Below are 12034 nucleotides of genomic sequence, written 5' to 3'. Positions count from 1 at the left end.
GTTCTCCCTTTCCCAGTCCATGCCAGTCTCCAACTCCAGAGTTTGTGGCTTCTGTAAACCCTGTACACACACACCAGCTGGGCCCCGCTCCGCCCTGGTGAAGGAGTGAGAGTCATTCTTTGCCAGGGAGAAGCTTCTCCCTTTGCACCCAGTCATCCTGGGAACAGCAACTGAGAAGCCTCTCACCAGTGTCAGCTTTTGTCGCAAGGTCGGTATGGGCAAGAGGCTTTTCAGTTACTACTCAGCAAGCTGCTCAAATGTTGCTCTGAAGGGAATCAGGTGCAAAGGGAGCAGAGACCAAGATGGTTATTTTGAATTTGCAGTAGATCAAATATCAAGAAATAGATGTTGGGGGTGCTAGCGTTGTTGCCCAAGAGGAAAGGAGCAGTAGCCTGAAAAAGTTTGAAGACTACTGCTCTAGACCAATGGTCTTAGCATACACCAGGGCCTATATACTGCAAAATCTAGCTAAAAAAAAGCTGGCAGGGAACATTTTTCATTGACGCTTCCTGATGCACAATAATTAATTTATGCTATATATAGGTTGCTAATTAACCAACAAAGTGTTCACACAAGTACAGCATTTCATAACATGCCTTAAAGTAGAAAGGATGTCACACATGTCTTCTGAATCTTGTTTCAATCCACTAGGCAAGTAACACCAGAGGCTGCCATTTCAGAATTTAGAAGCGCTAATTGCAAACTGTTCCAGGGCAGTGCTGCTGATGAGCATTGCTTGCCTATGCCATTTCAAATATAATTAAAAATGTCATCAGAAGGCAAGAAATAAAAATGAAAGAGCTTATCCAAAGTTTCCTAACCTACACATTTGCAAGTCCTTCAGGAATGCATGTGTCCCTTTCACAATCCCATTTCCGCTTTAAATCATTCTTTATGGTGGGACTAGGCAAGGGATATCTTTGGAACTTTGTGTTTTCCCCAGAACTGTTGCCCCCCCCCCCCACCAGATTTCCCTGGGTCACCCTTTTTCTGGAAAAGAAGGGTGAAATGCATCTTCAGAAATGGCAATTCACATTTTAAGTAGATGGGGCTATTTGTACTTTTTAACCACAATAAAATAATAATAATAATATTTCAAAACCAGACGTGGACTTCCAGTCATATCTATTTGAGGGTCCTGCCTCCCATTTTTGGTTGTTTGGGCAGTCTGTGTAGCCCCAAAGAGCAAGATCCGGCCCTCATAACAAATGAGATCACCCAATGTTACCTTACTAGAACAAATACCTTACTAGAACAAATGCTTTATGGCTTTGTCCTGATATTAACCATTTCTGAATTTCCCTATGATGCTTTGATCTCCATCTGGTGCCAAATGTTAGAAAGACCCATTTCAATGTTATTGCTGGGGCTGGATCCACATATTAGGACATGGGTGGGGTAACTGTAGGCTGCACACAGCCCACCCCTATTATTTTTTGTGACCCTCAAGACTGCCAGGGGAAATTAAAATTACCTGCAAATTGGAAAAAGGCCATTCCAAGAGTGATTCATAGTTAGCAAATTGCTTCCAAAGCACAACAAACAAACAAACAAACAAAAACCCCTAGAATAAAAACTAGATTTCATTTCTAATTTTGTTTTCAGACATGTCATAGCTAATTTTCAGATGGGTACTGCCATGGGGAGGCACAATGTTGCAGGGGCTACAATTGGTCTAGATAAATTCCACAGTGCCTACTGCTACGAGGTAAACTACAAGGTCAGCTGCAGCATGGAGAAAATTCCAACGTTCACTACTCCATTCACCTCTCCTAAGATAAGGATCTAGCACCAAAGTTTCATGTGCCAGACTCAACCTTCACATTTATGTCAAGTTCTTAACTTCTACAGTTCAGAAGATCACATGCCAGTAATTAGATTGCTGGGAGCTTCTTAATCATTCACATTCATGCCTTACCTTCTTGCTGTACAACAGAGACTCCAGCTGGGCTTCTAATTACCAAAACTGGGCTGTCACTAGATTTTCCACCACTGCTAGAATTTTTCAGATACATGATTGATTGAACCTTCTCCTGAAAAATGTTGCCATCTTGGGGAAAAAGATCAAAGTAAGGTAAGACCCAAAATATTTAACTCTTAGCAACAAAATTAAACACGTATTAACTGAAGATAATAATAATAAATAATAAAGTTTTTATTTTTATCCCGCTCCTTCCCAAGATCAGGGCGGCTCACAACATATATTAAAACAATATGAATACAGTACAATAATAATAATAAAAAAACAATCAAACAAATAAATAAATAAATACAATACAATGACAAGCTAAAAGCCCCATTAGCCCAGCATCTTGGCCACGGAAAGAGGAGGGAGGCCCACAGGATTTTACTCGGGGAATGCTTGTTGGAACAGAAAGGTTTTTAAATCCTTTCTGAATTGGGTCAGGGAGGTTGATGAGCGGAGCTCAATGGGCAGCGTGTTCCAAATTATGTATCTGAGCCATCAAAGTCCCTTTGAACAAATGTGTTGATGGTTACTATTACAACGACTACACTGATCCTAAAAGGCAGGTGTGACCTCTAGGCCCACAAGGTTGTTCTTTCTTTAAAATATAGTCTGAGGCTTTTCTTGCCTCAGAAATATTTCTTTAACCCTTGGACATTTTACTGGCTCTAACTAAGGCCCGTTACAGACGGGCTTAAAAGTACACGCAGCCGCCGTCATCGATACGTGACGACCGCGCCGCCTCCAAACGAGGCGGCGTGGTTGTGATGTATTGGGGTCGCGGCAGGGCGCCTAGGGCGCCCTTTCCGTGACCCCGGAAGGAGCTCCGTTTCGGAGCTCTTTCCTGGTTTGGTCCGCTGGGCACTGCCTTCAGACGGCTGCGCCCAGCGGACCAAAGGAGAAAGGGGCCAAACGGCCCCTTTCTCCTTCTCCCCACCGCCGCGGGGTGTCCTTGGGGCTTGAAGCCCCAAGGACACCCCTTTCCAGGCTGCGGGGAAGGGGCCTTTTGCCGCTTCCCCGCAGCCCGGAAAGCGGCGGATCGGGGCTTCAGTGGCTGCCGCTCTGGCCGCTGAGGCCCCGATCCGGCAGGGAAAGGTGCACCTACAGGCCGCCCCAAAGGTTTGTTGTAAACCACTTAGACACTGCTTAGGCGGTATGAAGCGGTATATAAATGAAGCTTGTTTGTTTGTTAACTCTTGGTAGCATGCTTTGTTGCTTTTATTTATAAATTACCTCAAGCCACTCCTCTGTAGAAAGGATGAAATATAAACTGTGAGTCCTTAATGGACACAGGGTCCTGTTGAAGATATCACCCTTCCTGATTCTCAAGCATTTTATTCAGTAATTGCAATTGCTAAAGTAACATTCTATCTGCATAATGGCGTGGGTGCAATAGTCCCTTAGAAATGAATAAAGAAGCTTCAGAAGTTTGTTGCAAGGCAAAAATGAGTTATACAGCCATATGGTAGCACCCAAGTAGAAGGGCGAATATATGAGTTGATGTACTGCTTTTCAGGGGCAACGCATGTGAGTATGAGTGCTAACAAGCATGCCCTCACACTGAGAACTACCAAGAAATTGTATGGTCTTGATAGCATTGTCCTATATGAGGCTCATGTTACAGGACTATTTTTGCTGGGCAATTTTTACCATGAACAGACTAATCCAAGTGTTGCACAAATGCCTCATAAAAATAGATTCCTTATGAAAGCCTTTTGATCCTCTTGCCATCCTGAGAATGTCATACCACAGCTACACATGCTCACATGACAATTACTTATAAATTTAATATGGTTTGGCTGAGGATCTAAAAATCTAGCACAGTTAAAGCCAAATAAGACAAAATTATGAAATTATGAACAAATTAAGCAGAATCTATGAAACAATGGGGAGAGAGGGCGAGGAACCAGTGATCAATATCAGAGAAAAGTAATTTTACATAATTCAGATATCATGCTTGAGAAACAGTGTCTCAAGTAAACAGCAACTATCAGTAGAGTAAATTCTTTCCCTCCCACCACAGCCTCAGTGGGCTCCAAATCCGCTCCAAAGGATTGAGGTCCCTGTAAAAAAAGGAGATGGAAAGAATGTGGAGGGCTGTAGAGGAAGGAGAAGAAGTGGCATCGTTGTTTCTGCAACTCTTGGAACCAAGCCTAGTATTGTATATCCTGAGTCAGACAAAACAAAATGTTACTCACCTATGTGCAGGGAAAAGTAAAAGTCTCTGGGATTATGACAAACATATGTATTAGTAGCAGGATGGACTGCCAAGAGAAAATTGAAGATTAGTGTCAGTAATTCCAGATCTGGTGGAGATCCAAGCACTTCTTCAATTATTTTCACAAATGATGTGCAAACCTCTGTAGGTATAGATGTAAGAAACTCCTCTTTATGTTCCTAGGAGTAAAACAAAGAAGGATGTAACCAAAACACAGATTCTTACAAATTTGCCATTTCATTATATATTCAAGGATATATACATGGAAATAAACTGGTATTCAGAAACTATTCTATGGAGTTCTGGTGGCGCAATTGTTAAATGCTTGTACTGCTAGCCACACGGTTGATAGTTCAATTCCAGGGATTCCAAGGTCCACTCAGCCTTGCATCTTTTGGTAGGTTGCTAACATGAATATCGAGTTTGTTGGGGGCAATTAGCTTACACATTATAAACCACTTAGGGAGTGTTAGTTCACTGATAAGCAGTATAGAAATGTACTTGTTATTGCTATTCCTTTGCTTAATAGGCTACTGGTACTTCACTTAATATACTTGTATATATTTATATGTGTGTGTGAGAGAGACAGAAATTAACAATATTATGCACAATTAGTTGTAATTTACTATCTCTAACTATTTTCTGGAAAAGATTGTGGAGAATTAATATTTCTTTGAACTTAGAAGACTGGACAATAACCCTTCAAAATTTTAGATTTTTAAATGTATCTTTAAGTTATTAGACTGGGAGCCAAAATCTAAACCTCTACGGTTCTGTATCACCAACTAATAATGCCACAGGAGTGGTACTGAAACCAATAGCTTGCAGAATTACACAGCTACAGCATTAAACACCATCAAAAGAACTTGTACTCTTCTCACAAAACTTTTACTTTTAAGACTTAATTTGAAATACATCAGTCATCTCAGATACAGATACTGAGTATCTGTGGAATAGGACGGAGTGGATGTAGTCTAGAAAGACAATCTTACATTGACCAGATACCTGGCTGGAATATGGACCACACTGAATGTATTTACCTGAGCCTGAAGACAAGGGGTAGCCTGAGGATTCTGTTAGTATACTGACCACCTCATTGTCTAACAGACTCCCTAGCCGAGCTGACATACTGGTCTCAAAGTAAGTGTTGGAGTCACCCAGACTTTTAGTTTTGGGTGATTTCAACATGTCATTCAAGACCAGTTTGACAAACTTGACAGATGTGGCTCGGGAATTCATGGTATCCATGACAAACATGGGCCTATCTCAATTAGTCTCTGAGCCCACACATCATGCTGGTCATACCCTTGATGCGGTCTTCAGTATGGATCAGGTACAGCCGTGGGTGGCGGTAATTAATACCACCGCATTGTCATGGACGAATCATTTCCTGCTCAAGTTTGTACTTAAAGCCACTATCCACCCCTACAGGGGTCAAGGACGTATTAAAATGGTCTGCCCTCAAAGGCTGATTGATCCTGTAGGTTTCCAGAAAACCTTAGAGGGTTCCATGGTTGGTTCCGCCGGTGATTCTGTCAACGCCCTGGTTAATAGCTGGAATTACAATCTTACTAGGGCTATCGACATGATTGTTCCTAAGCATCTTTTCCGACCCACTTCTAATCATAACCTGATTCTTGCCTGACAAGGCACACCATAGAGAATTTCTTTATTCCTATGGAGTGGTGATGGAAGACTTTCTGCTCTGGATGCACTGCATCTGCAAATTCTCATCCAGCTGAGCTGTTCAGAGTGGTAAGGGACCTGACTCAGATCCCCCCTCCCCCCGGAACCTATTATTAGAACCTACTATAGCTCACTGTGACTATTTAAATGATAACTTTGCAGATAAAACCTCTTTGATAAGAGCCGACTTGGACACCGGTATTATTGCAGAGGCTATGGATGAGGTGTCTAGTGACTCCGTGAATAAGATCATACTGGATCAGTTTGAGTCTGTTAGTACTGAGAAAGTGGACAAGCTTCTTGGAAGTATGAAGAAGACAACTTGCCCTTCATGGCTGGTCATTCAAGGAGGAGATGCCCTTAAGACTCACCTAAGATACATTGTGAGGGCTATCTTCCATCCTACCTAAAAGAAGCGGTAGTGTGGCCACTTCTGAAAAAGTCCTCTCTAGATCCCTTGGACATGAATAATTATAGACCGGTCTCTCACTTTCCTTTTTTAAGCAAGGTGATTGAGAGGGCTGTTGCTCTTCAACCCCAAACAGTCTTGGATGAAACAGATTATCTAGACCCATTTCAAACCAGCTTCAGGACAGGATACGGAGTGGAGACTGCTATGGTCGCCTTCATGGCTGATCTCCGTCTGAGTATCAACAGGGGAAATGTGACCCTCTTGGTACTTTTGGACCTCTCAGCGGCTTTCAATACCATCAACCATGGTATCCTTCTGAAATACCTGAGAGAATTGGGGATCAGGGCACTGCATTGTGGTGGTTCCTATCTCTCAGGTAGATTCCAGATGGTGATGCTTGCAGACAGTTGCTCCTCCAAAAGGGAGCTTAAATTCGGTGTCCCTCAGGACGCTATCCTGACTCCAATGCTATTTAACACCTACATGAAACTGCTGGGAGAGATCATCTGGAGGCATGGGGCATGATGCTATCAGTATGCTGATGACACCCAGATATATCTCTCCATAATCCAGACCGCAGCGGCAACTAAGGATGGCGTCTTCCCTCTGAATTAATGACTTGAGGTGTAATAGGCTGCATGAGGAAAAACAGACTGAAACTGAATCCAGATAAGACGGAGGTGCTTGCTATTAGAGGCCCTAACCCAGATACAGAGGTTTGTCAACTGGTCCTGGATGGGTTCACACTTCCCCTAAAAGACTGTTTGCAGCTTGGGGGTGCTCCTGGATCCATTGCTCCAGATTTCAGCTCAGATAGATGTGACAGCCAGGAGTGCCCGTTTATCAGCTTTGGTTGATACGTCAACTGTGTCCCTTCATGGAACATGAGGACCTAAAAATTGTGGTGCACGCACTGGTAATCTCATGACTTCTACAATGCACTCTACACAGGGCTGCCCTTGCACCTAGTCTGGAAACTTCAATTAATTCAAAATATGGCAGCCAGATTGGTCACCGGGAGATCTAGGGATAACCATATAACACCTATATTAAAATCTCTACACTGGCCACCTATTTGCTTCCGGGCACAGTACAAGGTGTTGGTTATAACCTTTAAAACCCTTCATGGCTTGGACCCAGCCTACTTACGATATTGCCTTCTCCCATACAATCCACCCTGCATATTGAGGTCCTCTGGTAAAAATTTACTGTAGCCAGCAAAAACTAGGCTGGCGGTGGTTATCCAGAGGACCTTTTCTTCTGCTGCTCCCAAGTTATGGAATGGCCTGCCAGAGGTGATCTGACATATTGACAGTCTTGACTGCTTTAAAAAGGCGGTAAAGACGTATCTCTTCCATCAGGGTTTCGCAGAGTAGCCTTTCAGTGGCCTCCCATCAATTGCCCCTCAATTGTTCCTGCTTAGTTTATAATTAAAATCTATTTTTATTCTGGATGGGAGGGTTTATGGGTTATGATGCTTTACTGCATTTTAATGTTGTTTTATTATTGTTAGCTGCTTTAATCTGCTTGGAGAGGTGAGATATAAATAAATTTTATTATTATTATTATTATTATTCAACAAGGCTTGAGGGACTGAAAAAGTTAGAAGCACTATAAAGATACAGTAATTCTCATCACATAATTTTGTGGTGCAAAGCATACAGCACAATAGCATAGCACAATAGTTAAAGTGAAAGCTACATCAATGAGCGCTTGAAGAGAATAATGGCTTAATTAATTGACAGTTTTTGTTTATTTTTATGTCTAAGATAACTACTTGCAATGTTTTTGTACAGAGGAATGGAAAAATAAAAGAAATTCTGAAACATTATGTATAAGTTTATTTTTACAAAATATGCATAAATGTTTTTCTCAAAACTTGTGCATAATGGAATACCTGTAAAACCTGACATGTCCGCAGAAAATGATGCGCAACTCGTGCTTTTAGAAGTTGCTTAATGTTAAACATCTGTTGCCAATGATTATCTTGGATAAGTACTTCTAGAGCTGATAAGAGCATTTCCCAAACACCTTGCTGCAAAACAAAAATAACAATAGCTTTAACACACAAAAATAGTAACAAAATAAAAAACAAGTTACCATAAAAACTGTTGACAATGCTGGTAGGATGAAAAGCTAGGCAACCACACAATCCAAATGCTCAGAAGGACAGGTTGCTTACCTGTAACAGTATTTCTTCGAGTGGTCATCTGCGAATACATACAAATGGGTTTCACTGCGCCTGCGCAGTGCTGCTCGGAACCTACTGGAATCACTGGGCAGAGTTCACTCTGCAACATATTGAAACTTTTTGGCGGTAACTCCGCCTACCCGTTATAAGGCCCCTGCCTTCCCGCTCTTTTCCCCAGTTCCGCAATTTTTCCGCCAAGCAGGCGATGGCAAGAGAGCCAATGTGAGCAGGACACTGAGGGGACGGATGGGTGGGATTTGTATGTATTCGCAGATGACCACTCGAAGAAATACTGTTACAGGTAAGCAACCTGTCCTTCTTCTTCGTGGTCTCTGCGAATCATACAAATGGGTTTAGACTGACAAGCTAAGGTATGCGGAGGAGGGAGTGTCCTGAGACCAAAGCTATGGTGAATCAAAGGTATATTTATTACAATAAAACACCTTGAATCATAAAAAAAGTCAGTCTTTTTGTTATGCACAGGTCAACATAGCAATAACGTTGCTAAACCTGAGAAGGGAACAGAGGTCATGCAAGACCGATCCCATAGAACTTGTGCAAACCAACATTGAACAAATGTAAAACAGTGTCACTGTACAAGTGTAGCAAATACAAAAACATCAGTAGTGCAATCAATGCAACCCTGAAACCAACACAGCCCTCCCGAAAGCTGCGTCTCGGATGGCCCTGGTGTCCAACCGATAGTGCTTAATAAAAGTCAGAGGTTGGGACCAGACAGCAGCCTTGCAGACATCCTCCAAGGGAATCCCCGACAGGAATGCAGAGGATGCTGCCATTGACCTTGTGGAATGAGACCGAACCCTGCCAGGGAGAGGTTTGCCTAACAGTTCGTAGCAGAGGTGGATGGTACCAGCCACCCATTTGGAGAACCTCTGCGCAGACACAGGCAACCCTTTCTTCGGTTCCGAGTAGCATTGGAAAAGTCTCTCGGACCGACTGGAGGCAGCAGTTCTGTCCAGGTAAAATGCCAGTGCTCTCCTGACATCAAGAGAGTGTAGGCGTCGCTCCTCATCCGACGTCGGGTTGGATGCGAGAGTGGGCAACACAATGTCCTGGCACATGTGGAAAGCAGACACAACCTTCGGCAAGAAAGTAATGTCCGTACGGAGGACCACCTTGTCCTTGTGGAACCTCAGGAAGGGTTGGTCCCTCCGTAAGGCACAGAGTTCGCCCGCACGGCGGGCAGAGGTTATGGCCACAAGAAAAGCGGTTTTCCAAGTCAATAGTCTCAAGTCTGCTGTGGCCATCGGTTCAAAGGGCTTGGATTGGAGGGCGGACAGTACCGACTCCAAGCTCTAAGCCGGTGTTGGTACCGACACAGGAGGGTAAAGATTGGCACAACCCTTCAGGAACCCCTTCACCAAGGGGTCTTTGAAGAAAGAAACCCTCCCCCCGAACTGGTATTTGGCACAGATGGCAGACAGGTAACATTTGATGGATGTGAGGGACAACCCTCCATCCAAAAGTGCCATCAAAAACTCCAGTACCACTGGAGTGGAAACCTGTGTAGGAGACAAGCCCTTCTGGTCAAGGAAGAGGCAAAATCTCTTCCATTTCAGGGCATAGGACCGCTGGGTGGAAGGTTTCCTTGCAACCAGGATCACCGTCCTCACTGCCTCCGGCAGGGCAGTCAGGGCCGAATCCTCCAGGCCACCAGCGGCAGGCTCTCGATGTCGGGGTGGAGAATTCGTCCGTCCTGGATCGACAGCAGGTCCGGGCGAGGGTCGAGACGGAAGAAGCATCTCCTGGAGAGGTGGAGAAGGGATGCGAACCACGGCTGTCTCGGCCACCACGGGGTGATCAGGATCGCATGCGAGCTGTCCGTTGTCATCTTGGACACCACCCTGATGATGAGAGGGAACGGAGGGAAGGCATAGAGGAGCTCCCCCGTCCACAGGAAAGCGAATGCGTCTCCGAGGGATCCGTCCGATCGCTTCCTGGAGCAGAACTGGGGACAGTGGCTGTTCCATCTGGTTGCGAAGAGATCGATCCTGGGGGTTCCCCACCGATCGAAGAGGTTGCTGACCGTCTCGGGATGGAGTCTCCACTCGTGGCACACCGATGGGGACCTGCTGAGGCGATCTGCCAGTTCGTTGTCCTCTCCAGGGAGGTGAATCGCCTGGAGGAGAACGTGTCTCTGGATGCACCAGTCCCAGATGCGGAGCGTGAGATCGAGTAGGGTCCTGGATCTGGTACCACCTTGTTTGTTGATGTAATACATCACGGTGGTGTTGTCCGTCCTCAGGAGGACCACTCTTCCCGTGACTGCAAACTCGAACGCCCTCAAAGCCTTCTCCACTGCGAGCATTTCCAAAGCGTTGATGTGGAGAAGCTTGTCTTGTGCGGACCACCTGTCTTTGACGACGAGGTCGCGCAGGTGGGCGCCCCATCCCTCCAGGGATGCATCTGTTGTCAGAGTCAGTTGTGCCTGGGGCTGATGGAAAGGCATCCCAGTGCAAACGTTGGAGCTGTCTAGCCACCATCTGAGGGAGGCGGCTACCGGTCTCGGTACCGTGAGCCACTTTGAAGGAGGGTCCTCCAACGGAGAGAAGACGGAGAGGAACCAGGATTGGAGAGGTCGAAGACGAAGTCTTGCCCAGGGAGTGACGAAAGTCGTCGATGCCATGTGGCCTAGGGCGACTTGAACGTCTCTGGCTCTCACCCTTCTGTGGGAGATGCACGGCCTGAGGGACGTTGTCAGGGCCTGAAACCGATCCGGAGGGAGGAAGGCCAAGCAGTTGTCGGAGTCGAGGATGGCCCCGATGAACTTGACCTGCCTGGTCGGTGTGAAGTGGGACTTCTCCCTGTTGACGACCAGCCCGAGGGAGTCCAAGAGGTGCAAGGCGAATGAGACTGCCTCCTGCAACTCGTCTTGGGATTCGGCTGCAAACAGCCAGTCGTCCAGGTAGGGAAAGACCATGAAGCCCTTATGATGAAGGTATGCCACCACCGGTGCCATGCACTTCGTGAAAACTCGTGGGGCCGTGGCCAAGCCGAAAGGAAGCACGTTGTAGTGGTACGCGGTAGAGCCGACAGCGAAGGCGAGGAATCTCCGATGGGACTCTCGGATCCCGACGTGGAAGTAGGCGTCCTTCAGGTCGACGGTTGCGAACCACAGGCCCTGGTGGAGCAGAGGCAGAATGGAAGCCAAGGTTACCATTCGAAAACGGCGGTAGTCCAGAAACAAGTTCAATTGTCTCAAGTCCAGGATGGGCCTGATGCCCCCATCCGATTTTGGTACCGTGAAGTACCTGGAGAAAAAGGCCCGAGGACATTGATTGGGCGGCAAAGGGGAGATTGCCCCTTTGCTGAGCAAGGTGCGCACTTCGTCGAGAAGGGTGTCCGAGGGGGGAGTGGACATGAAGGCTCCAGTTGGAGGGAGCTCCTGGAACTCGAGGGCATAACCCCTACGGACGATGTTGAGAACCCACGAGTCCGATGTTATGGAGGCCCAGGTGTTAACAAAGGGCCTCAGGATGTCCAAAAAGAAAGGGGATGAAGGAGAGGCGAAGTGCGCTGCGTCCCTTCAGGCTCTCTTCT

At 45.7% G+C, this 12034-nt stretch overlaps 1 protein-coding gene across 2 annotated transcripts in view; it reads right to left on the bottom strand.

Annotated features, from left to right (window-relative positions):
* The window catches only part of LYST (lysosomal trafficking regulator), a 135389-nt gene that overhangs the window by 62816 nt on the left and 60539 nt on the right, over positions 1 to 12034 (bottom strand). For both annotated transcript variants that reach the window (XM_042469256.1, XM_042469265.1), the window contains exons 20-22: positions 8180 to 8317; positions 4165 to 4363; positions 1919 to 2050 (exon numbers count right to left, since the gene is read on the bottom strand). In XM_042469256.1, coding sequence (XP_042325190.1) covers positions 1919 to 2050; positions 4165 to 4363; positions 8180 to 8317 — 469 coding nt within the window. The remainder of the gene's footprint in view (positions 1 to 1918; positions 2051 to 4164; positions 4364 to 8179; positions 8318 to 12034) is intronic.

Source organism: Sceloporus undulatus, chromosome 1 (genome assembly GCF_019175285.1).
Source record: "Sceloporus undulatus isolate JIND9_A2432 ecotype Alabama chromosome 1, SceUnd_v1.1, whole genome shotgun sequence".
Classification (NCBI taxonomy): Eukaryota; Metazoa; Chordata; class Lepidosauria; order Squamata; family Phrynosomatidae; genus Sceloporus; species Sceloporus undulatus.
The sequence above is the reverse complement of the archived record's forward strand: the minus strand, read 5'-3'. Positions and strand labels throughout refer to the sequence as shown.